The sequence below is a fragment of the Hyperolius riggenbachi genome, chromosome 4, assembly GCF_040937935.1.
Source record: "Hyperolius riggenbachi isolate aHypRig1 chromosome 4, aHypRig1.pri, whole genome shotgun sequence".
Lineage (NCBI taxonomy): Eukaryota > Metazoa > Chordata > Amphibia > Anura > Hyperoliidae > Hyperolius > Hyperolius riggenbachi.
Genome location: NC_090649.1, coordinates 242,841,332 through 242,867,148, shown reverse-complemented (window position 1 = coordinate 242,867,148; position 25,817 = coordinate 242,841,332). Strand labels below are relative to the sequence as shown.

General features: G+C 39.4%; 1 protein-coding gene across 9 annotated transcripts in view; it reads right to left on the bottom strand.

Moving 5' to 3' along the window:
- MEI4 (meiotic double-stranded break formation protein 4) overlaps positions 1–25,817 on the bottom strand; it is a 622,672-nt gene that overhangs the window by 403,694 nt on the left and 193,161 nt on the right. Inside the window, exon 5 of one of the 9 annotated variants that reach the window (XM_068281516.1) lies at positions 3,194–4,456. The exons of the other annotated variants lie outside the window; for them this stretch is intronic. Coding sequence (XP_068137617.1) covers positions 4,208–4,456 — 249 coding nt within the window. The 3' untranslated portion in view covers positions 3,194–4,207. Of the gene's footprint in view, positions 1–3,193; positions 4,457–25,817 lie in introns of those variants that run through there. 9 annotated transcript variants of the gene reach the window in all.

The following is a 25,817-nucleotide window of genomic DNA, read 5'->3' as shown; positions in this document are numbered from 1 at the left end:
ATCGCCTTTAGTTAGGACATTAAATAAATTATTAGGGAAAGGGAGGTGCTGAAGGGGGTGTGGCTAGAAACAGCAAAAGGGTTAATTGATTTTTGCTGTTTCTAGCCACACCCCCTTCAGCACCTCCCTTTCCCTAATAATTTATTTAATGTCCTAACTAAAGGCGATGTGCCTGGATATATGTATGTTTATGTATATAAAGCAGAGAGGATTTTTTTCCCATGATCATCCCTGTCCACTTTTTTTTTATTTACCCATCTTTCTTCTGGCTCAAACAGAAGAATGTGTTAATCCACCTCCCAACATTCACCTACAGGATCCTCTATTGCAGCAATATAAGGGAAGAGGTCATTCCCCTCCAAGTGGGCTTGGTTTCTGCTTCATGCACTGATTTGGCTTTGAACTCCTTATTCCAAGGCCGTGCCTCGCTCATAAGAAAAAACAGGAGAAAGGTTAAATGACAGGTCAACATCTCCTCTCACATCCTTTATTGAAGCAATTTTTAGAACTCCACAGCACTTCCAACAATCTCTGGCACTAAATCTATCCTTCAAGGACAGAATGAGATGAAAATCCTAGTCTCTGCAACAAACATACCCTGTGCAAAAGAAACAAAAACGGAGAAGGCAAGTGGCGAGTAGTACACGCGCAAAACATCCCTCATAAGGGGCACTGTGGGTTGCAATAAAAATGTGTCACTGGGATTCTAGCAGAAAGTACCAATATGAATTCTTAAATTTCACTATGGTTTTCATAAGTATCTTGGAGGAATGTGATTTATTGTAAAGAACAAAGACACAGATTTTCAGGGGGAAAAAAAATCCCAGACACCTGCTTTAAAAGTGCAGTGAAAAAAAATGTAACAAAATGGTGTTTTTTTTTAGAAAAAGGATAGTGTCGGTTGGCACTCTCTTGCAATTCTGTGCATTGACATCTCTCCAATACAGGCTGAGGATGTCAAAGAGCTGTTGCATCTGTGAAGTAGTATTGATGATTTATAAACAGTTGCTTGATGCTGTGAGTCAGTGGTTACAGCGACAATTTTGTGGAGATAGGAGCACATCAGCATGGTCATGTCTCTCAAACTGATTTTAAAATAGGAAAATCTTGCTGTCTCTTTCTGGTCTACTGAATAATATAATTAAATCACACATTTTATTTCCTCTAAATAAAAGTAAAATGCCATCTGCTGTGGATATTTGATTTATTGTCAGTACTCATAGGTGTGTATATAGGCCTCCTTTGGCCACAAGAAATATCATGAGGTAATGAAAAACTGCTTTAGTTAAAAAATAAATAATGATAAAAAGAGCTCAAGTCAAAATACGTAAAGGTACCAACTGTTTAGGGTCCTTTGATGTCCAATTGACTAATCCCTTGTTTTTTAATGAAAACGTGTCTTACCAGGAGGTAACCTGGCTCTTTAGATTTTCATCTATATTTCCAAGTATATTTACTGACAGTGCAAAGGAAGAAACAAGGCTGTTAAAGGTTTACTAGGATTTTTCTATGACTAAGTTATGAAGTTTCCCCCGGTGGCTGTCACATGCAATGCTAATTAGTTTTTATTACTCATTAAGTTAAATCTTATCAAAGAAGCCAGGCAAAATGTGCCTGTGGTGCACACTTACACACAGTATGAGATATAATCATATTGTCATCTAATATAGTAAAGGTCCTGTGGCTTTGAAATTGCCACACAGTTATCACCACAGCTAAATAAGAGGTTCCTGTGATCTATAAGATGCTTGCAACTTTATCAGCCACCTACATCATTTCGGCAAAATTCAAGACAAGAAGATTTTTAATAATTTTCCGGTCAGCTGTAAGTTTGTGATCTGATTAAAATGTGTTGCATGTTTGTAAAATGGGCCAATATAAAAAAGTCTAAATTAATAACACCATTGACAATAATTCTAAATGGAGAATAAATGTAGAAAAATTGAACATTATGTCTGTAAATGGTTTATTTCCAAGAAAATTTTAAAACCGTAAATTTATTTTATTAAAACTGAAGATGCTCTTTGTTAGGTATAAAGCTATAAATATTTGAAAACATAAAAAATTTGGACACCTGTCCAAATAGCATAAAAGGCCAACTATAGAAACATGCTTGAGTTAGAAGGGGGGGAAAAAAATCAACCATGTACATGTAAAGCACACCTGAAATGAAAGGGATATGAAGGCCAACATATTTATTTCCTATTCAACAATACCAGGCAGTCCTGCTGATTTTTCTAGCAGCAGTAGTGTCTGAATCAATCTTGTGGCTAATCCAGTCAGAGTTTAGTCAGGAATACTCTTGATCTGCATGCTTGTTCAGGGTCTATGGCTAAAGCTATTATTATTATTATTTATTGTATTTATAAAGCGCCAACATATTACGCAGCGCTGGACATTAATTTAGGTTACAGACAATATTTAGGGGTGACAAACAGCAATATGACAATACAGGAATACAAGAAAATCAGATCACGCAGCACAGTATGAGTACAAGGTAATGCTTAGTCAGTCACTGGAGGGGAGCATGGAGATTAGGCAAGTTAGATTCACTCAGATGCATAGCATGGGTGCACAGTAATGGAGGTGCATGATCAGGTAGGACACAAACGGAGGAGGATCCTGCCCAAAGGCTTACAATCTAGAGGATCTAAAGCTATTAGAGGCAGATGATCAGCAGGACAGCCAGGAAATTTGCATTGTTTAAAAGAAAATAAATATGGCAGCCTCCATGTTCCTATCACTACAGGTGTCCTTTAACATTAACAAAAAATTATCTGAATTATCTTATCTAGAGAGTTAACTGTAAAGCCCGCAGATATGCTCTCACAAGAATTATGGAGGTCAAGGAGTATCACACTTAGATAAATGGGTGTCTGGTGTACATAAGCACCACAAGTACCTGCTTTTTTAACATAATTTATTACTGGAGCCCCTCAGCAACACATCAATGCTTTGGCAAGAGATTATTTCAATGTTTTGGAACTCTTATCTTTTTGATTACCCTCCACCCACCTAAACTGGCATATGAGCAGGCATCACAGTAGCTGAAGCCTAAATGTTAGTTGCTTTTTTGGTATAGAAACATATACGCTCAGAACACCAATTTAGTGTTATTAGGTGAGACATTTTTGCTCAACAAAAACATAAAAATAAATTAGGTAAATAAATTAAAAACATAACAGCTTGAAAGTGGGAAAATACAAAATGAAAATAAGATTTTATTTGTAATTAATAAATTGAGCAAAAACACAAATGAGGAACACATTTCATTAAGTCAATGGCAAATAAAAGGATGGTAAATGCAATTTGGGTGATTGGAATAAAAAAAAAAGTCTTATTACAGAATAAAGAGAGCAGAGGAAACCAAACCAGTTAATCAACAATATCTGAATTGTGGTGATAAAAAAATGTACATACAGTCTAAATGCGTAGCCTGCATGCAACTTCATTCTTTTTTTAAACATTGTTTGGTGGGTTGCTTGACGCTTTTCTTTTGACTTCTTTTGAACTGAAAAACTAACGAGGCTGTATCTACAAATAGCTATCTGAAGAGGAGCGCTGTAAAAGCATCGCAAGAGATTTGGGTGTAGCCAGCGCCACTATAGGTTGTAATAGGAATTACGGCTATAGCGACACTCAGTGTGTAATTTGGGCGACATCAATAGACGGAACACAAATAACTATAAAAATAGCTGGCAGCCGAATTACATATTTCCCCACTATCCACAGCAACCAGGAGGGGGGATTGTAATTTGTGCCACCAGGACTTGTGCAGGAGCAGGGTGAGCTCTTTTGTGGCTTTATCCTGTGCGCAAATCTGGCGTCTGCAAAATCATATACATGCACCTGAAAATGCTAGGAAAAAAGGTATACAATAAAGAGTACTTATAGTTAGTGTGCTCACACAGTATGTCCAGACACTACCATGCAGTTGTAAATAAAATCCACAGCAGAACTGAAGGGCAGCATCATGCTGAGGCTTCCAACTGAAGTCACAAAAAAGTATCCCAGCTTCAATGTGACATTGTCTTTACCCATAACCTCTTGCTTGAGCATGATAACTAAGGACAATTCTAATTATTTTCCCACTCTATTTCAGGTTTGAGTACAGGTCAAACATTAAGGATTAATTCTTACAAAAACAAGTCCCCAAGAACTAAAACACGTAAATATACGTTTCCAAAATGTCAAGAAAAGAAAGATTTCAATTGTCTTCAAATTCTGTTTGTGAAATTAAAGTAGTTATCCTCCATAAAGTAATACTTAACAATGGAAACCTGTCAGAAATCTTAAGGATTGAACAGTGAAAATACTGCACAAACATTTGTTTCGCTTCATCCAAGATTTCAGGATGTAATGTTTCTTGTTCTTTTAGTTGCTGAAAAAGCATTTCCAGTAAGGAACATAAGTAAGAAATATTCTCATATTTGCTAATATCATATCTTCTCTGGCCCTGTATGAATAACAAAATAAAAATTAGAAAAATCTAATGTTTTTTAAAGTCTCTCTCTATATACACATACACGCACCTAATGTGCAAACATGACTGCATCCACGTACAGTACATAGAGTAAATTAAATATACTGCCGATAGATGTTTGAACTGAGTGTTTCTGTTACTTTATTAGATCACCTTAAGGCATTATAACAAAAATCTTCTAAGAATTAGCACTAGCAAATGTACTATACCCCCATGACACACACATAAAAAAAAGTCCCCAAGGTAACAGTTTATGTAGTTTTTCTTTTTTTTTTTAATGATGTAATTTTTTTAACAAGCGTTTTATTTTGGCAACTATGGGGTAGGGGTGGAAGGAGTTATATAATAAAAATGTATTTCATCTTGCTACGTGAAAGTGTATTTGGGTGTATTTTTACTTTTTTGGCTACAAGATGGTGCTACACTAACTTCTGTGTTCTGCTGACAGAAGCTCTGATTCATCACAGGCACAATGTTTGGGATTGGTAACAGCTGCTACCCATTCCCGATCATGGGAGGACAGGATTGCGGTGAATGCAAATGGGAGACACGAATTTGTTATGCAAAGCTTATCCAATAATGGTCTAAAGGTCATACACAGCAGAACAGAAATAAAAACTTACATGTTAAAACAAGAGCAAGGTCAGGTTCAATTCCAAAGTTGGTCCAGGCAGAAGTCCACAGGAATGTCAAAATGTCAGGCAAGGTCATTCATGAGAAAAACCACACTCAGTTGCACCCACCAGAATATCCTAAGGCAACTTAACTCTATCACAGGCAAGAGCACATTGACCGAGATACCCTTTTATAGAAACAGTAACCAGTCAGATGCCAGTGAGCATGGGCAGCCCATAGGCTCTGCTTCATTCAGTAAGCCAGGGCTGGTAGGGTGTAAATGAATAGGACGGGCGCATGGCTGCATGCGCCCATAGCTAGAGCATGTACAGCCACCTAGAGGAATGCGGAGAATGCTGCACACACGAGAGGGAACCCAGCCACACTACTAAGACCCGGAAGCTGAGGACTCCAGCCGATACGGAGCAGAAGACCTGGCTACATACAATATGTAAGTTCCTTACAGGAGATCAGCATTCACCCACAAAATACTATAAGCACTCTATTATAACTCTAATAGGTGCCCACTTTTTCATATAACAATACATATATGTAGACGTTGAGCAAAGAGAAGCCACCCTACATGATAAGACAAATCCGAACACAAGAATGTACCATAGTAAACAAAATAAATAAATAAAAAGGTTGGAATACCATGATCCTGAATACTATAATTTCAGCAAGTGTTGCACATTTTATTGGGTTCATGGCCATATCCATACTCAGGACATATTGAAATATTAATAACAAATACAATCATATATTGTCAGGGTATGCCAAAAGTGCATCAAACAATTCTGGTGCAAAAGCTCTACTATAACCATTTTACAACACAAAAAATGGAATCCCCCGCTAATTCAGATATAAAAGGTTAACATGCCTTCCACAGACCAAGTACATGTATGCCTTTCCTTCATTTTTTCTGCAATTATCAGCAGCATTACAATGCTTTCCCCGAATTGCATATTCTGGTTTCATCATCACGCTCTTTAGTATAGGGGCTTGATTTACAGCTTTGTTTGCTACTAATATAAAATAATAATGATTTATTGTAGTCTATGTACATTTGTTATGTGCTGAGTATTCCAGCAACAAAACAAGAAAGAAGCAGAGGAATAAAGAAAAACGCAGAGAAAAAAAAAATCACATCAGATACACTGGTGAGGTAGTGTGAGTGTAAAAGTAGATTGTTTTTGAGATCGATGGGAAGAAATAAGGAAACAAGTAATAAGAAATAGGCAACTCCATTCTTCTATATAATGCTCCTCATTTCTAGCCTACTCATTCCACTTGCAGCCTCCCCTTTCATATAATGCAGCCTTCTCTTTCATATGCAGCTGCCCCTTTGTGAAGCACAGTAACAGACAAAATTAATTGTGAGCTCTAAAAGGCAGGGTTCTCTTTTAGACGCAAACTTACCTATAAAACATCTTTAAAGCTTCCAACAGGCAGGAAACTAAATAGGTTTGATATTGCTTTTATTACTTACTTCTCAGTATTTTTTCAACTGTTAAGTTTTGCAAAGTTATTTTTTTTTTATTAGATGAAAATGTATCTCCTGGGACAAAAAAAAAAAAGAATTGGATAAGGGCCCTAGTGCAGGGATGTCAAACCTGTCCTATGAGCTGTTTACCTGTGCCAAACCCAATTCCGGCCACGATCCAGTTGTGCTTGGCGAATAAACCAATTTCTGATTCTGTCCTTCGAGGGCCGAGGGCCTCACAACATTTTTGACACAGCTCAAATTAATTGATGGGACTGAATCAGGAAAGGTGTGATCCATCATGTAGAACGCATTCCTCTCTTCTCAGTCCATCCTAAACACAGGCATGGATCTGGCCCTCCAGGCCTGGAGTTCGACACCTGTGCCCTAGTGTGTTCTAATACTGGTGTGCGCACGCATGTGTGTGTGTGTGTCTATTTAGTTGTGTACTTTCTTTCAATTGTTCAGGCATCATTGTGTACTGTGTATTGTCTACTGTACAGTGCCTTGGAAGACTTCCATAGCATATAAATCATTCATAGCAAATTTAAGCACAGATCTGAAGAATCGCACAGCATGGCACTTTAGTAGTTTTAAATCCTCTGTTGTGGCAATTGTCATAAGCCTGTTTTTTTTTTTTTTTAGAACATCTGGCACGTCCTCAGAACCTGCCCAGTGAGACCTGAAGGACAAAAATTAAGTAATAGCACTTCTCCTGTAACTGCTGGAAATTTTTTTTGTATCAGGATGATATAATTTATTGGATAACTCAGAAGAACAAGAGTAAGCTTTCAGCTATGAAGCCTTCCTCGGCTTGATTCCTGTATACTGACAACATGTAGAACACACAGCTTATATACACATATACACAACACATTAAAATAAGAAACATTGTTCTTCAAACATAAATAAATGTCATTGGTTGCCTTAATTACAAGATCAGGAGGGTCTCACAGGAATGCTAGCTAATGTATGACACATGGATAATGCCACAATTATTTTTAAATTGTTGTGCTAGTAAGATGGGGTTTAAATTCCACAATTCTTTTTAGCATATAACAAACATTGTAAGTACTCTGACCTATTTACTTTGAAACTCTGGTTTACGATGTCTCCTCATCACACGGAGTCTGTCATATGTGAAGTTTAAAGAGAGCCCAAGGTGGACTTCTATAATTAAATAAACCTAGGCTACCTGATCTGGGGTGCTGGGCGGATCAGGTAGCCGCTATCCCCACTACTCTGTTGGCCTGCTAGGGCCCACTTTCACTTTTGTGACCTCTGGGTCACAAAGCTGGAAGGAGAGAGAGATCTCTCTCTCCCAGCGTGCAGGAGGGCGGGGAGTAGCAGGGAGTATGGCCAGGGAGAGAGAGCTGCCCAATGGCAGGTCTGGAAAGCCTGCAGGAACGCTCCTAATGGGCATTTAAGCAGGGAATCCCTCTCCTCCCATTACCCTCCGAAATAGCGACAAATACTGAAACTAACTTGAAACGATCTGCTCTCTCTATAGAGAACAGTCGTCCAGACTGGTAAGGAAAACCGCTCACTGCCCGCTCTGAATGGCTGCGCTACCTAAGTTTAGATGCACACACTGGCCTGACACAACTCGTTCAGGGCTGTTAAAAGGTTAAGGCTAGTGACTTAGTAGTCTTATAGCAAAGTAGTCCACTTCCCACTAGGTGTAGTTGCCCATCAACGCTTGTGGGATATGCTGGTGATGCAAGCGACTACTTAAACTCTGCAACAAAGGTATGACACTCTCTCTGTCAAGCAGTAAAATCATTACGACACATAAACCGCCGCCCTACGCCTTTTAGTCTTCTCTATTTTCGCAATCGAAATCGTGGCCGCGGCAATTTCGATCGCGAAATATCGAAAACGAAAAGGTGTAGGGCGGCGGTTTATACATCATTGGAAAGAGGAGAAAGAGAGCTTCAAAATGATATGCATCTTTCCATAGTTTCTGCACTGCTCGGAGTCCCTTTAAACGCTTGAGCGAGTGACATTTTAAAACCTTAACTTTTACATGGTTAATTATGGTGAATAAGAGATAATTTCTACATGTCATGACAATATATTTATATATTTATACAGTCATGTAACATAAGTTGTTGCCGCTTTTATAAATACAATAAATAATAATAATAATATTAGGACACCTTAAAAAGCCTGTATGTTTTTGTCACATTCCCGGGCTTATTGATATATAATCTCAGTTTTAACCATGAGATTCAAGTAACATAACTAAATATTTAAAACTGAAAAAAAAAACAAAAAAACAAAGATATTTTGTAAAATGTTCTACAAAAATGCAATTTCTGGTAAGAAATAAATCGTGAAACTCCCCACTTTTATTCCCACTTACAGTGGTTCAAATAACACACAGGTGTAACAGCATTTTGAGGGAAGCTTGTCCTATTTAAACCTCAGACATTTTGTTTTGTTTGCTAACTGTTAAGGTGAGCGTAAACAATACACACATGCACATACAGTAATATAACTATAATATCGTGGGAGAATTTCGGGATCGACACTACAATGTGGAAGTGGCTGGTGTGGTACAAACAGTCAGCACTTGCTTCGGTATATACAGTAGCAAGAAAAAGTATGTGAACCTTTTGGAATTATATGATTTCTGCACAAATTGGTCATAAAATGTGATCTGATCTTCATCTAGACAATCACAGTCTGCCTAAACTAATACAACTCAAATAATTAAAATGTTTCCACTTTTTTTATTGAACACACCATGTAAGCATTCACAGTGCTCGTGGAAAAATTGTGTGAACCCTTGGATTTAATAACTGGTTGAACCTCATTTGGCAGCAATAACTTCAACCAGACGTTTCCTGTAGTTGCAGATCAGACGTGCACAATGGTCTGAAGTAATTATTGACCATTCTTCTTCACAGAACTGTTTCAGTTCAGCAATATTCATGGGATTTCTGGTGTAAATCACTTTCTTGAGGTCATGCCACAGCATCTCAATCGGGTTGAGGTCAGGATTCTGACTGGGCCACTCCAGAAGTCGTATTTTCTTCTGTTTAAGCCATTCTGTTGTTGATTTACTTCTATACTTTAGGTCTTTGTCTTGTTGCAACACCCATGTTCTGCTGAGCTTCAGCTGGTGGACAGATGGCCTTAAAGGGAACCTAAACTGAGAAGGATATGGATTTTTCCTTTTAAAATAATACCAGTTACCAGATTCTTCTGCTGATCCTGCGTCTCTAATACTTTTAGCCACAGCCCCTCAACAAGCATGCAGATCAGGTGCTCTGACTAAAGTCAGACTGGATTAGCTGCATGATTGTTTCAGATGTGTGAATCAGACACCACTGAAACCAAAGCGATAAGCAGGATAGCCAGGCAACTGGTATTGTTTAAAAGGAAACACCCACATGCCTCTCAGTTAAGGTTCCCTTTAAGTTCTGAAAAATGTCTTGATAAACTTTGGAATTCATTATTTTTTCATTTTCATTCCTTTGATGATAGCAATCCGTTCAGCTGTAACCAACACCTCCACTCTCATCTCATTTATTGGACTCCAGCTGGCTGACACCTCCCTCCAATTAGCTCTTGGAGAGGTCATTAGTCTTAGGGTTCACATACTTTTTCCACCTGCACTGTGAATGTTTACATAGTGTGTTCAATAAAAAACATGGAAACATTTAATTATTTGTGAAGCAGATTGTGATTGTCAATTGTTGTGACTTATATGAAGATCACATAATTCCAAAAGGTTCACATACTTTTTCTTGCAACTGTAAAACTTGCAGCGTGTTCTGGGCTATATGAAAAAAAAATCAAACTCTTTCTAGAAATATGCAGAGAGTCCTTGCAGTGCTGATATTTTTTCTTGCTGTTTTATTTTAAAAATGCGCAACAAACAATCTTCCTGTAAAATTTCACATATAAAAAGTGCTCAAGTGGTTACTGGGGTGATAACCAGTGTGTGCCACTTGAACACTTTTGACATTATTCTGAAGTTTGCATGAGGATCGTTTAGCACACTTTTTTAAAATAAAAACAGCAAGAGTGATGAAAATTGAGATAGTCATATCCTCAGTGTTGTCACATGAAAATATATAATAAAAAATTTGCAATGTGAGAGATGTACTCACTTTTGTGAAATACTGTATATTTGTGCTGTCCTTGATTAGATACTAACTACTATTTTATTCGTTAACCACTGAGGAGTTTTCCCCCATGGACCAGAGCAATTTTCACATTTCAGCACTTCTCCCTTTCATTCGCCAATAACTTTATCACAACGAAATGATCTATTTCTTGTTTTGTTTTGTTTTTTAACCACCAATTAGGCTTTCTTTTGTAACACATTTTGCTAAGAAATATTTTATTCTGAATGCATTTTAACAGGAATAATTAGACAAAAATGGAAAAAAAATCATTTCTCAGTTTTAAAATGTGCTACTGTAGATAAAAGCCACACATTTTAATTACCCATTTGTCCTGGTTATTACAACATTGAAATTATGTCCCTAGTACAATTTATGGCAAAAATATTTTATTTAGAAATAAAGGTGTATTTTTTCAGTTTTGCTTCCGTCACTAATTACAAGCCCTTGCAAAAATAACAGTAATGTACCCTTATGACATACAGATTCAAAAAGATAAATCCCTAAGGTAACAAGGTTTTAATTTTACGTCTTTTTATATACAAATGTTTTATTTTGGTAACTATGGAAGAGTGTGGGAGGTATGGTGTTCATTTTAATGAGGGATTTTTATTCATTTTAATGTATTAGGGTGTAATTTACTATTTTGCTGCTAGATGTCCCCCCGTTTTTTTCCTCCTGTGTACTGTACAGAGAAAGTAATGTGTGTATGTTTTAACTTCACTTTTGTCAATGAACACCGGCATCTCATTGATGCTGGTGATCACTGATCAAAGGCACTTAGATCGGTGAATGGGAACTGTGGTCTCATTCACTGATTTAGAGTATTAATGGGCAGCAATGAGAATGCATGGAGCGGGAAACAAATATCTACGTCTCTGTGACTTCAGATGAAGTCTGTCAGGGCGTAGATATACTGCATGCGGTGCAGTAACTACTTAAATAACATTGGGCTGCACACACTTTAGGTTTGCATCCACTGTTTATTGTGTGTCCAGTACCAACTCAACAACCAAACCATTTTGTGAACTACCAATGTATTACCAGTAACTGGGTGGATAACTCAGAATTTGCCTCTTAAAACCACACGCACATCGCTATACAGCCACAATATGGCTGTATAAAGATCCCTGGCAACGCTGGATGTTTTAAAGCACTTCATTACACAAATTTAGGAATGTAATGCGATTTCTGACCTCAATTAAAGCACGACTTTGGGTCAACTATGTAATTTTCCGTGGGTCTTTTGCCATGGATCTCCCTCCAGCATGCTATGATTCAGGTGTTAAGGTTCATACACACCTACCAACTATCTGTCCAACTATCTACCAAACTTGTCTGTTAAGCACTATACAACTTGTGTTGTGAAACAAGTTGAAACAACTAAAAAAAAAGTTTTTTTGCTGTAGTTCAAACAGCTGATGAGACTGATAAGAAGTCAATCCAACTGGTGGATTGACTTTTAATCAGTCTTATCAGCTTTTTGAACAATAGCAAAATACTTTTTTTTTTTGTTTCAACTTGTTTCACAACAAAAGCTGTTTGACAATTGTGCTGCATAAACTGTTGTGTGTGTGAATGACACGTTTGGCAGATAGTTGGTAGGCGTGTATGAACCTTTAGGTCCCTTTAATCAACTTTTCCACCACTTTTGTGGCCAGAAAAAGTCCCTCTAGGTTTCAGAATTCACTTGCCCATTAAAGTCTGTGGCGGTTTGCACGGTTTGTGAATGTTTGCGGCAAATTTGCGTTTGTGCACTGAAGATTTCAAGTTCGCAACATTACTAGTAGAGATGGCTCAAAAAGTTCATCGGCAAGCAGTATTCTGCGAACATCAGAAGTACCATGAACAGCGAACATTTGGAGTGTTCAATTCCCCCCTATACATATATATACATAGCTAAAATTTGACCCCTTACCTCACAATCAGCAGACACATGGCAGCCAATCAGCTAGCACCCCTTCCTGGACCCCCCAACCCCATATCAAAAAGCAGTAGCGGTGGCCATATTGGATTAGTTCTCTGCTGACTGCTGACTGTGAGAGCAGGGTCAGACTTGCTGCAGATAGGTAGGGAAAGCATTAGCTAGGCCTGTGTTCTTGTTCCTCACTTGCTGTGAAAGCACCCCAAACAGCCCTTTTGAGGGCTAGCACATCGTTCTCCTGTGTTTTTTTTGTGTGCAACACTCCACAGCCCACTGTCACCCAGTGATGTGTGCACATTATTGCTGTTGCTACATTAAGTTGCAGGCAAATAACCACTCCAGTGCATTATTATGTCACTGTAATCTGATAGTACTATTGCATTTCTCTGATGAGACACTCCACAGCCCACTGACACCTAGAGCTTTGCATAATGGGATTTCTGCCCTTTAGGGATTAAAACCCGACTTTGTGTCAACTCCATAATTTTTGGTGGAACCTTTGGCATGGATACCCCTCAGGCATGCCCCTGTCCAGGCGTTAGACCCCTTTAAACTACTTTTCCATCACTTTTGTGGCCAGAAACAGTCTTTGTAGGTTTTAAAATTTGCCTACCTATTGAAGTCTATGGCGGTTCGCCATATTCCCCTGTCTGCAAACATTTTGCGGAAGTTCACGTTTGCCATTCACGAACGGAAAATTCTATGTTTGCGACATCTCTAATCACTAGTACGGACCCCCTGGAAACCCCATCATGAAATTCATTACTCTTTCTTTTAATATATGTAAATTAACACTACCGTTAAGTTGATACATAATCTGTCATTTGTCACATTTAAATGTATACTTTTTTCCCTTCATAATTTTAATATTGATCTTCTCCAAAACTATAAAGGTCTTTTTTCCTCTTATACCCACTGTTTACCTTAACATACTCTGCAAATTTGGAGCTTCTAGCTGTCATGGGGGCTTTACTATTAACCGCAAAAGTCGGCAGCCATTAGGCAAAAATTTTAGCACATTTCCATGGAAATCTGGAAAGCCAAACCAAAAATGGGGAAATTTCGCGAGCAACACTGTTATGGAGGCCATTAGTAAGGCATTTATATTATATATATAAACATAACTTAATATAAAGTGCAGCACAATAACCATGCATGCACATGTGATAACACGCTGGTGTGCTGCATGCCTTGAGCAATAACCACTGCTCTTGAATGACCGCCTGCTTGCTGTACAAAATGAATCAGATCTGAAATCCATGGGTAACCATCACTTGTGCTAATCAAAGTAACTAGTAAGGCAGTTGTGCTCGACGTGACTTCTCGAAACCTGTCCACCACTACCCAAATGACAGTTTTACCCTGGGAAACTGGTAGGTCAACCACAAAATCCATGGGAATACGAGACCATGGTTTCTCAGGAATGGGCAAAAGCAAGAGAGTTTCCCGAGATGTAGATCGGGGACAGAGCACGATTTCACAAAAGATTCAACATCTTTGCTAAGACATGGCCACCAAACACTTCTGAGAAGCTCAATAGTTTTTTCTAACCCCAGGATGACCTGCTGATTTATCTGCATGAAATGGTTTAAATACCTCCTCTCTCAGATTATCACTTGTGCTAATCAAAGTAACTAGTAAAGCACTTGTGCTCCACGTGACTTCTCTTTATAAAATCCATTTGAGATATATTATGGCTGAACGGGCAAATAAAAACAGCTAGTGAAGAAGCACCTCAGCAGAGCTGGGTTTTTCTTTTCCTCTATTTTGATTAATGAAGTAAAGAAAAAGTTCAGAAACAAGTAACCTAATGAGCCTGTCTGACATTTCTCACTTTCCAACGCTGCTCATTTGCAGTTGGGGCCCAGAAACGGCAGAGGGCCCGTGGGTCCCTCTCCTGTAAAAATGACAACTAAGGGCACGGAGAGAAAAAAATGTTCTGCTCTCTGCATAATTGTTCTAATGACTGCATCTGCTCAGCCACTGATAAGGAATCATATAAAGTTGTGCAGAAAGTTTTGTAGACAGTCCCTATTTAGTGTGCAGCAGGCTCTTGTGTAACACCTCGCCCAGCCCACAACCTTTCTAACCTTCTCCAAATGCTCTGTATTGTAATGATGCTGGAGGAGTCTGAAAAGCCAATTTTGCTCCAACAGAAATGGACAGAGTGAGTGTAATAAGTTGAGGCTGGACGCACACTCGTCTGTCAGTTTTCTGTACACCAGGTGGGTCTGTATGTATGAAAAAATACACGGTTTATTACAGAAGCTAATGTAATTGATAGAGAAAATGCCTGCAGTGCTTCACTGCTGTCTTTTTTTAGCTGCATGGGAAAAACACATTCAAGTGTGCACTAGGCAATTGAATAACACAGGTTCTCAGTTCACCTGTGCAGAAAGCGAGGTGTGTGTGTGTGTGGGGGGGCATCCAAAGTTTTGCACGACGGCACAGATCAGGTGCAGGTGAAAAATCCAACACTGCTCTAAAGACTGCTTCAGTAATGTCAAGATAAAAACACAAACATCTATGTACATAACATAATCAAAGCAAAATATAATTTTACTGGTTGCAATCAAGCCGTTTGTTCCTCAAAATTGTTTGAGCATTGCTGAATCAATAGAATACTTTGAACCCTGTAACTTAAGAAGAAATATAAAAGACATTGATTCCTTTTCAGCCTCAACAGGTCAGGTCTACAAGATGCATTTCTTCTGGGATGTAAACATTAGAAGAACAGTGCTTTTTTATCTTATCACATTTTTAATAACAGCACGATACTAACAAGTATGAACTGTACAATACATTACAATACTCAACAAGCTGCTTTATCTAACAGGCAACAAATATTTTTCTTTATTTTCAAAAATGGGCATCGACTCTTCATTTAGCACCCAAATTAAAAGCTAGTTTTGACTCTAGAGGAGGAGAAAACTAAAGAAAAAATAGGCAAACCTATAACTGGATTCACAACATTTTCAAAGGGAGGCAAACTGTTTTTATTTTTTAAGAGCAGCAGTTATTAAATCCATTTGTGGGGAACATCACTGTCTGCAGCAATACTACAGCACAAAAAGCACAGATGGAATAGCAGGTTCTGAAAATACTTCCGATTTAGACTGTAATCAGAAGTAGACCACTAGAGGTTATTACACTTTCTTTCCTAATGATGAGAGGCATGTCTGTCTGAGCATTAGTAAATAAGTTCAAACAATTTGTTTTTAAAATGTCAAACGTCAGTGACTGCAAAGCACACTTATCTATAGAATATATTGATGCACATAACACTCTCGATACCATGGATCCTGCTACTTTTAATGCACCTCAATTTTTTTCACCACAGATTTTACATGTTATTCCTCACCCTGCTATTAGAGGAAGTTCTTTACACAACCTGTACAGACACAATCTGACATCAACAAAGCATAAAGAGCAAATGCTTGATCACAATTACACCAGGAGCCCTCAGCACTGTAAAAAAGTGTGACCATGCAAAACTAAGTACAGCTGGGCTAGCATATCCATTCGGCCTCATTCCAACTATATGCTCTGGCGTGCTGCGCATTACGGCAGTGCATATAGTGTGCGACACGCAAAAATGGTAGAAGTGCATAGACAGCGCTTCTACCATTGCAAAAACCAAAGATTTGGGTCAGCACCAATAGCTGGTAAGTATTAGACCAAAGGTGATAAATACTATGAGAGTGTGCAGAAACAGATCATAGAACAATATGTGCACAAATAAGAAAAAGAAGATCTGTGCAAAACCGCACCACTCAGAACATAATGGTAATCAATAATTCTTTATTTTCATAGCAAACATCACTAAAATTCCATAAAAACTATTAAAAAACAAGATGTTATAGGTCTCACCTAAATGTGCAGCCTTTGGATATAAAGGTGCAACTGATGACCTACTAGTCTACAAGATCTTTCCTTCAGGCAGTGGATGCCAGACATTATGGCCCATATGCAATATCCTTTTTCTCCTGAGTCTTCTCCTAGGTGACATTTTCACACCTGGTCAATTAAATACACAATAATTTTAATAGTTCTTTTTGGTACCCTTTCAATTGAAAATTGCTGAAAAGTTATTTTGAAGAGAAGATGAAACATCTCCTCGGAGAAAAAGTTGACCCAGGGGGGGCAGCGTTTGTTTTTATAAAGAATGTGGGGATATGTGGATTCAGAAATTCCACACAACTTTTGGGAATGAGGATTTTAGCAAATGTGTTGTCAACCTTGCTATTGGTGCAGACAGCATGGCGCCCTGAAAGCAGGATACACGTGATGGATACTCTCAGGATACATGTTATACACTACCTACTCCATTACTGGAGCATAAGCCCTACCACTTGGCTTTTAGAAATCAGTTTATTCAAATAGAGGCCTTTCTCCTTAACAATTATGGCCGTTATACAATTACCCGCTTTCACCATTGACCTCTACTTCGCTCCGCAGGAGACTGTATTATACATTACATAGAAAACGCACCAATTATCTGAGCTACACAATCCCAACACTGCCTTACCACGCACTTATCCACACAGGGTACCGTTGCACTGGACACTTATCCTGAAGTGATATTTCATGTAACGCATTGATCCAGGTAATCTGCCCTTTCAACTTGCGGTTTCAAATCTTGCATGTACATTGTACTACCTTAGTGAAGACATACAATATATAATTACTGTTTTTTCTACTACACACTTGGGGTTATGAACTGACTATACCACTATGGAAAATGTGTTCATATTTGTCGATTATGTGATGTATGAATCTATACTTATGGCGCAATTACGTTGGTTTATCTTTTAACGTTTGGATTACGCACCTTAAAGCGGAATATAACCCTGCATTTCAACTTGCTCTAAAACATTATTTACAACATATTATATGCAACCAGCATTTTTTTTTTTTTACTAGACCAGCATTGGAAGGGTTACACACAGAGCTTTAAAGTTCTGTGGATAGAAATGCAGACGCATCCGAAGTTTAGATGTTTAGATTTGAAATGTAGGGTTATATTCCACTTTAATGTGTTGTCTAATAACAGCATATGTTTTATTACCGTAACTAAACAAATGATCTATGAAGAAGTTGATTTACTGCTAAATTACCTATACCATTTAAATTCTAGTAGACTCCCATTGTTTATTAACTTACAGCTTACAGATACACCCAAACTTTGGTTCTATATCATATTTCAACTGTCTGTATTTGGCTAGTGGGATAAAGAACTGTCAGGAGGTTTTCTGCCATACATACAGTTCTTTCTAGAACACATCAGTCATTTGTAGAGGATTAGACAACACAAGTAGACAACACTTGAAAATACTTTGAAGTCAGCCAACATTTCTGACACGTCCATCAAGAATAGAGAAAAAAGATATTAAAAAATGTTTTAATTGTAAGAAAAACAACATCACGCTTGAAGACTAAAGAATGGATTAAGAAATAAATCAATCTGACCAAACCGTCCATTGAAAACTAGGACAGTTAAAATGAGATCAAAATGCAGCGTGCCTTAAAATATTAATAAGCCAACCTCTGAATAGTGTACACTGATGTGAAATCTGTGGTGCACTGATCTATCTTCCCAAGCAAATGTAGGCTAATAATTTGGATTCAAATGGCCATATGCAATTCATTTTTTCACCTGAGTTTTCTCCTAGGTGATCATTTTAAACTTGTCAATAAAATGCCTTTTAAGCCACCAGCAAGCCAGAAAATACTCAAAATAATTTTGACAGTACTTTTTCACCTACTTTTTGGTACTTTTTTAGTTGAAAAGTTCTGGAAAGTTATTTTAAATCGAAGATGAAAAATTATCTCCTAGGAGAAAACTCAGGTGAAAATGTGAATTGCATATGGGCCAAAGTGTTTTCAAATGACTATGAGATTTTAGGATTTCTTTCTTTTTTTTTTTTTTTACTGGTTTTAGTAATGTTTCCTTCACCCTACTATGTTCAATTTAAAGTGAAAATCCATTCTAAGTGGAATTATTTCCTAAAATGCCTCCTATGTTCGGTCATAACATGTACTAAAAAGTTACCTACTCTGCTGCCCTCTGCAAAAACCACTATGTTCAGTCAGAAGGCAGCATACATATGCCTACATCTGAGATCTGGCAGGGCTTTGGGCACAGTACATCGCTCCATACCACCAGAACTATACAAATAGATTCCGGCCCACGCATAATATTGCACATAGTGTATGGATTCCACTCCAGATGGTAGTTTCAGGTGGACAAAGCGAGCTAGGGTCGGGGCGGAAAACTGCAGCTAAGAGTGGTAGTTCAACCCTCTAGTCGGGGTAGGCACCGGAAGCTGTGTGCAGAGTATAGCGTTCAGCGGGCGGTTTTACATACCTCCCAGGGGATCCCGACATCGGGGGCTCTGCTTCCTGCTGGTGAGATCGCCGGCTGTCATCATGACAGCCGGCAATTTCACTTTAGAGTTGCAGCGCCACCCCGGAGGATGGAGGCATAACTGCAGGGAGGTGAGTGATTGTAGGACACTGCTGCAGATCTCCCTGGCAGCATGATTTTTTCCAGGTTTTAGGGTCTGAAAGGGTGTAAAAAAAAATTGTACCGCTTTTAGACTCCAAAATCCAAAAAGAATGATAATGCCAAGGGGGTTAAGAAAGAATGGCACACACTGAGGACATCTTAGTTAGGGGTTGTGATGATCAGAGCAGATATCTGCTAGTTTTTGGTGTGGATTTGGATGAAAAGCTCCTGGATAGTGTCAGTTGTTGCACGTTAGCCACAACACTATCGTGCACATTCATTTGGCATCGAGGGCTGGCTTAGCTTTCACAAATTGTGATATTCTGGGGGAAGTTGAGATGTTTGGCTCATATTGGTTGAGATCAAAGCACAGAAGGGTCACAACATACCAGCCAGTGAGTCTTTTTAGGGTTAAAATAATACAGCTTTATTTGTCATTCACACCAATGTCCATAACAGAAACAATCCACCACACTTGGTATTTCGCTATCACACTGTAGGCACAACACTCTGCTTCTGTGCCAACCCTAACCTCAGGTTATCTTCGGGGTTACTGCATACCACCCCTGTTTACTCTCAACAGCCACATCGGCTCTTCACTGACACTCTGCAATGGGCCTTATGGCAGTCCTGGGCCACTAACATTTTCCAGGCTTCTCCTGGATTACAAGTACTGGAGTCCAACTCCCTCCAGCACTTCAGCACAGCAGCGTCCCTGCTGCAACAAGCCTGGCAGCCCTCTCTGCTGCACAGCCTTTCAGGAGCCTTCTTGCTCCACACACAGCCAGCTGCATACTGAGAGATGCAGCCTCTTATGCAAATAATGCAGGTGAGCCAGTTAAACCTCGCTCTGCCAGACTCTGGCCTGAACTTGGAGGAATGGCATGCAAGGCCAAGCCTTCTCCCAATACACGCCAGCCCTAGAACCCCAATGAATCTGCATGATAGTGCTGTTGCTAACGTGCAGGACCTTTTCATCCAAATCCACACCAAAAACAAGCAGATACTTGCTCTGATAATCACAGGGTATTTCTGCATTTTTTAAAAATGTCATTTTAAACAAAGAATATTTTCTACATCCCAGAGAAACATTTACAGAAGTTTCAGTCTTCCCACTGATCATCAAATAAGGAGAGTGACTCATGTGAAACAAAATGTGATTACCTACCAAATGAATCATTAATCAGCATTATTCCTATTATTTTAGTTTTCCAGTAAATAGTATTTTGGAGATGGGTTACTTTTATGTTAATGTTTGTAGCTTTGTTTCCAATGGCTATAAGCAGGTATTACTGCCATTTACTAGCCTTTATTATAAACATCAGCGACACCTAAATCCTGGAGAGCTTTAAATGCCTGATACCTTCTCAGAGTTGTGTCTAAGAATTTGACATTTTCCCGTGTAAGTGCTGTTACTCTAGTTTCTAGTTTTCTAGCAATTTCTATCAGTTGTCATTGCAAGTGAAATTTTCAAATTTGTTCACACAGCAAATCAGCCCCAATTTTGCTTAGCGCGATTCCTGAGAAATCAGAAGCAAAACTTACAATTTACATCATTCATGAACTATCAATTTTTTTAATTTTTTATTGTGTATTGTAATCTCCCCAGAGCCCAAGGTATGCACATTGCTAGAGTTCATGCATTTTATGGATTCCAATATAAGGAACACTATATTCCCGATCTAGGGGTCAAACTCACAAATGATATTAATACACGTTATAAATGGAACTATAGTGAAGCCTTGGAAAGCCTTCATAGGTATCTAAATTATTTGGAATTCCATACTATCTCCTGGGCAGGGAGGATTGCCACTGTAAAGATGAGCCTCCTGCCAAAGCGAACATACTATATTTTTTGGACTAGAACACTCACTTCTCAACCTCCCCCCTCCCCCCAATTGGTGAAAAAAAATCACTGCGTCTTATAGTTCAAATGCAGGGAGTTCCTGACTTGTGAACGCCTGCCAATAAGAACCTTCAACCTGCCACAATGTCAGGGACTCCCTGTACTGTGCCCATGCAGAGAAGGACACAGGGGGGCAAACAGAGGACCAAGGAAGACACAAAGGGGCAGAGAGGAGAAAACAAGGAGGACAGAGGCGGATACATGGGGGCACATGAGGGCACAAGGGGGACAGAGGATGACACAGGGAGACAAGAGGTAGAAGTCATGAAGGAGTCCGCACACAGACTTCACGGAGCAATTTACATCAATTTATTGTCCCATCACATGTGTGTAGATACATAGTCTGACCTGCATAGGCCGACGATCGTTTCGGGGCCACTCAGGGTCCCCTTTATCAAGGCAGATAGCAGCAAAGACAAATACATTGTGTCCATACAAAAACCACAATAAATACCCCCAAACAGAGATTACTGATCCCACCCATAGGCGTTCCCATCAATCAATAAAACGTTACATTTTCAAAATACAACACTGTGCAATGCTATTTGGCTCACCCCATTGTCAATCAGTCTGCTCCTCTCCAGGATTCCATCAGCCGCGCTGTAAATTCCCACACGCCGCTCATCTTCCGTGAACATAATGGGCGTCATGCTCGGCATCATGCCCAGCCAATCAGCCACTCCGAGAATACACCAATCAAAACGCAACAGCGTCATGCGTCACACGTACGCACCTCCGCATCGTCATATGGCATACCAATGTACGCCATGACGTGCGCATAGCCCAGCCGCTCAATGCAGTCTCAAAGGGGCGTGTAATCGTAACGTCGCATACTGCCCTGCGCCATGGTAACAGAAGTTCACGCGGCCACATCACATTGAATTCTACGCGCATGCGTGCGCTTCGTATTGCTCCATGAAGTCTGTGTGCGGACTCCTTCTTGACTACTGTGACTTATGGCCTTGGGGCCCGGCACCAGCATACCCTCTGACGTGAGTGCGGTCCTTGGATTGAATTGAAGAGGTAGAAGGGGGCATGATCCATAAGATGCTCCTTCACCATGGATGCACAGGTTTAGTATTTTTTTTCCCCCTGGTTTTGTCCTCTATACCTAGGTGCATCTTATGGTCAGGAGCGTCACATAGTCCAAAAAATACAGTATATATATATATATATATATATATATATACTGTATATATATTATATATATACTGTATTTTTTGGACTATGTGATGCTCCTGACCATAAGACGCCCCTAGGTATAGAGGACAAAACCAGGGGAAAAAAACATATTTCAATTAATCTGGGCCTATAAGAAGCATCGGTTGGATCACCAGAAAGGTAATGCAATGGCACAAAGCTGATGGTGGGGGGGGGGGGGGGGATATCAGTCCCCAATATCTCATTATTGCAGGGCTTTCCAGCTTGCTCAGCTTCCCCTACTCTACGCTGTCTCTTAAATGCCCTCATGGGTAGACATAATAGATTAAATGATGTCACCACACTCCAGGAAAGGAGTAGTGTGGGCATCCAATCACTGCTTCCGTCTTATTAAGAAGCTCTCCCCTGTCACAGCCCATACCCTGAAGATATGGCATTAGTCTAGGTTTAAATATGGCCTCTGGTCTACTCCCTCCCAGTTGATCGAGTTATTCTCAAATTCTGATTTCTCCAATGGGAATGGCCTTCACATGGTGGAAAAATAGGTGTATTCTCACTGTTCAGAACCTTATGGAGAGGGGGAAACTCCTAACCCAGTCTGCTTTCAGTGCAGCTCATCAACCTCCATCCTTTGAATGTTTTTGAGTAATTGAAGTCTTCCATTATATTAAATTACTCACTCCTAATGCTGAAGCGACCAACAGTCTTTCAACAACTTTGCTGTCAAGGCCCACTGAGGAAGGGCACCATTTCTTGGCTATACAGGATGTTAACTCCCTTCGGGTTATAGACTACTGTACATGAACAAATGGAAGGGAGACCTGGATGTCCAGATGTTGGACGCCCAGTGGTTGCATTGTTAGCTCACTCTGACCAAGGGGAGCTGGCAGACTAGTGCAATGGAGGTTTTGACCAGGCTGTACCCATGGTCATCCATAGACTATACCCCCAATACCTGAACAGTGCTTTTGGGGATGCCTATTGACTGGAGGTATGATGCAAACATGAAGGAAATGGAAATTCTGTCAGAATTCTACTACCTACTGTAAGTGACAGCATCATAGGAGAAAAGTAATTTACAGCACATTTTACTTGAAGAAAAGTACTTTTTATCTATGTGTTTTCATGCATTCAAAATGTTAAATTTTTTGGCAATAGTGGTCCTTAAAGAGGAGCTGTTCGGTATAGGGTCTCAGAGAAAAAAAAACACATATCAGTAGCTAAATATTGGCTGTACTTACATTACATATGCATTTCACTGTCCGCGTTTGTATTTCACTGAATTTTTATATAGTATTTGCAGAGATTGATGCTCCTGACAGCTCATGGCAGGTTCCATGTTTGTCTGTCTTGTATGAAGCCAATTGTGATGTAATATCCTCCCTTACCCTGCTTCCTGATGATTCGACTCACAAAAAAGATCAGGATCAAAGATCCTAATGGTTTATGATCCGGACAACACTACTATGCAATAAATATTAATTAGCCATGTGGCTAGGAACAATAGCGGACTCATGCAGTATACTCTAATGGAACATGTGCCCTGTGAACAGCACATTGATTTTTCAGTGCTGTGAGTTTAGGCCGCTGTTACAAGCTGCTGTAACATGAGCCTGTAACTTCTCACTGTGAAAGCAGCCTTAGGGTGGGATAGGGAAATGAAGGGGAGGGCCAAGGGAGTGCAGTGGGGAGAAGAAGCAGCCCCAGCATGCTTTGCAGAATCTGTTATGCGGCCTGCCGGCCTCCTTAGGAGCTTGGGAATAAAGAGCCTTGCTGTTCAGCAAACATCAAAGTAAGAGAGATTTTTAACTTCAGTATTGCCTTTTTGGCTTCCTTCTAAACTGTTTAACACAGGAGAATAGAGGTTTAAATTAGCTTTTGCAGCCTGACTCTGGAGAATGAATTAGCAAAATTAGCCATGCAATTAGGCTACTAGCCATACAGCCACTATACTATTGAAATTAGGTTTATATTGTAAAAGATACTATTATCTGCCATTTCACAAATAATATGCCCTACTGATTACACAGTACCCTATTCTAGACACATGCATACATGTTTACACAAACCTGCAGATATTCTAACTCTCACTCAGTGAAAACAACAAGTTTATTGTTGTCTCCACCTCATTTATAGAGATTTTCCTTCATTTCCTATCCTCCATAATGTCTCTGAGAGGAACTGGAAAGTAGGGAACAGCTTCTTAATGAGCCCACATACATCAATCTTAATCTGAATGAGGTTCTTTTCTATCCTTGCCTTATTGAGTACAAACACAAAGCTCTAGGTACATTTAACTTGTAAGAAAAAGAAAAGTAACATTTTAGAAAAACGTTTTTTCAATAAATTTGCAGTAGATTATTGTACTATGTTCCCCATTAGTAAAAGCGAGAGTTTTCTAAAACTATTGCTCTACAGATTTGAATGATAAATATTTTACACCAGGGCCGGATTTACCATAAGGCACTGTAGGCTCATGCCTACAGGTGGCTGATGATGGAAAAGCAGCTCCTTACCGTTCCAAATTGATCAATAATGAGACAGTACTCACCCAGCTCTCTACATTCCACTGACAAGATGTTCCTTCTGTCGGGGCACCTCTAGCTATCTAATACCTGAGGCCACATCTAGCTACTTATTAGGTAGCCAGAGGTACACTCACTATTAGGGGACACCTGTAGCTACCTGTGATGGGCAAGGAAAGTAAGGGAGAAGTGACAGCTGGGATAGCCAGCATATTTGTGGTTGCGGTTAGGTGGAGGATTGTAGGTTTGTGGAGGGTGAAGTGTAGGGTGCCAGAACATCTGTGCCTATAGGCTCCAGTGATGTAAATCTGGGCCTGTTTTACACTACAACCTTGCTACATTCTTATTTTATTTCTGGAGGTAGTAATTATCTTACTTTACCATTTTACAAAACGTTTTTCACAATGTTTTGAAAGACATAAAATGTGGCTAATTATGTGAGAATAAGCTAGGTGGAAATGCTGGACATATTACTAGCTGTGTTTTCTGGTAAAGCATAAAGAAAGTGTCAGATGTCTTCTGCTAGTGTTGGTTGTACGCATACTATTTGCTTGTCCGCCTGAGAAGAAGAGCAAAGGCTCTGATGCTATCAGGAAAGGCTGTGTACAAGCACCTTAGGCAAGGGTTACACTTGAGGTAATTGCACGCAGTTTCTCCACTTGCAGAATCACGTCAGAGGTGACAGTCTGTTACGTTCTGCAATAGCCGGAGCTCAAATTAGCCAAAAGATAAGGTTCCCATGAGTTGCTACAACATGGAGTGGGAATAGTAGTAAGCGCGGGCAGAAGTTTGGATAGAGCAGGGCGAGACGTCTATTGGCTTCACCCTGCGCCCAAATTTGCCTGCTCCATTTTTTAATGTGTGCCCAAGTCAATCTCGGTCATCCCTGTACACAGATCCAAAATTGGATGGCCAATTGTACCAATTCATGTAGTATGAGTGTCAACAGATTTTGGATACTATGAACACATTAAGGAGGTAAGCTCTCATAATAAATGGAAGTGGCAAAACTGCCCAATCAAAATTGGATGCGATTACACACCATTAAGCATGGGACACACCTTCAATTTTCATTG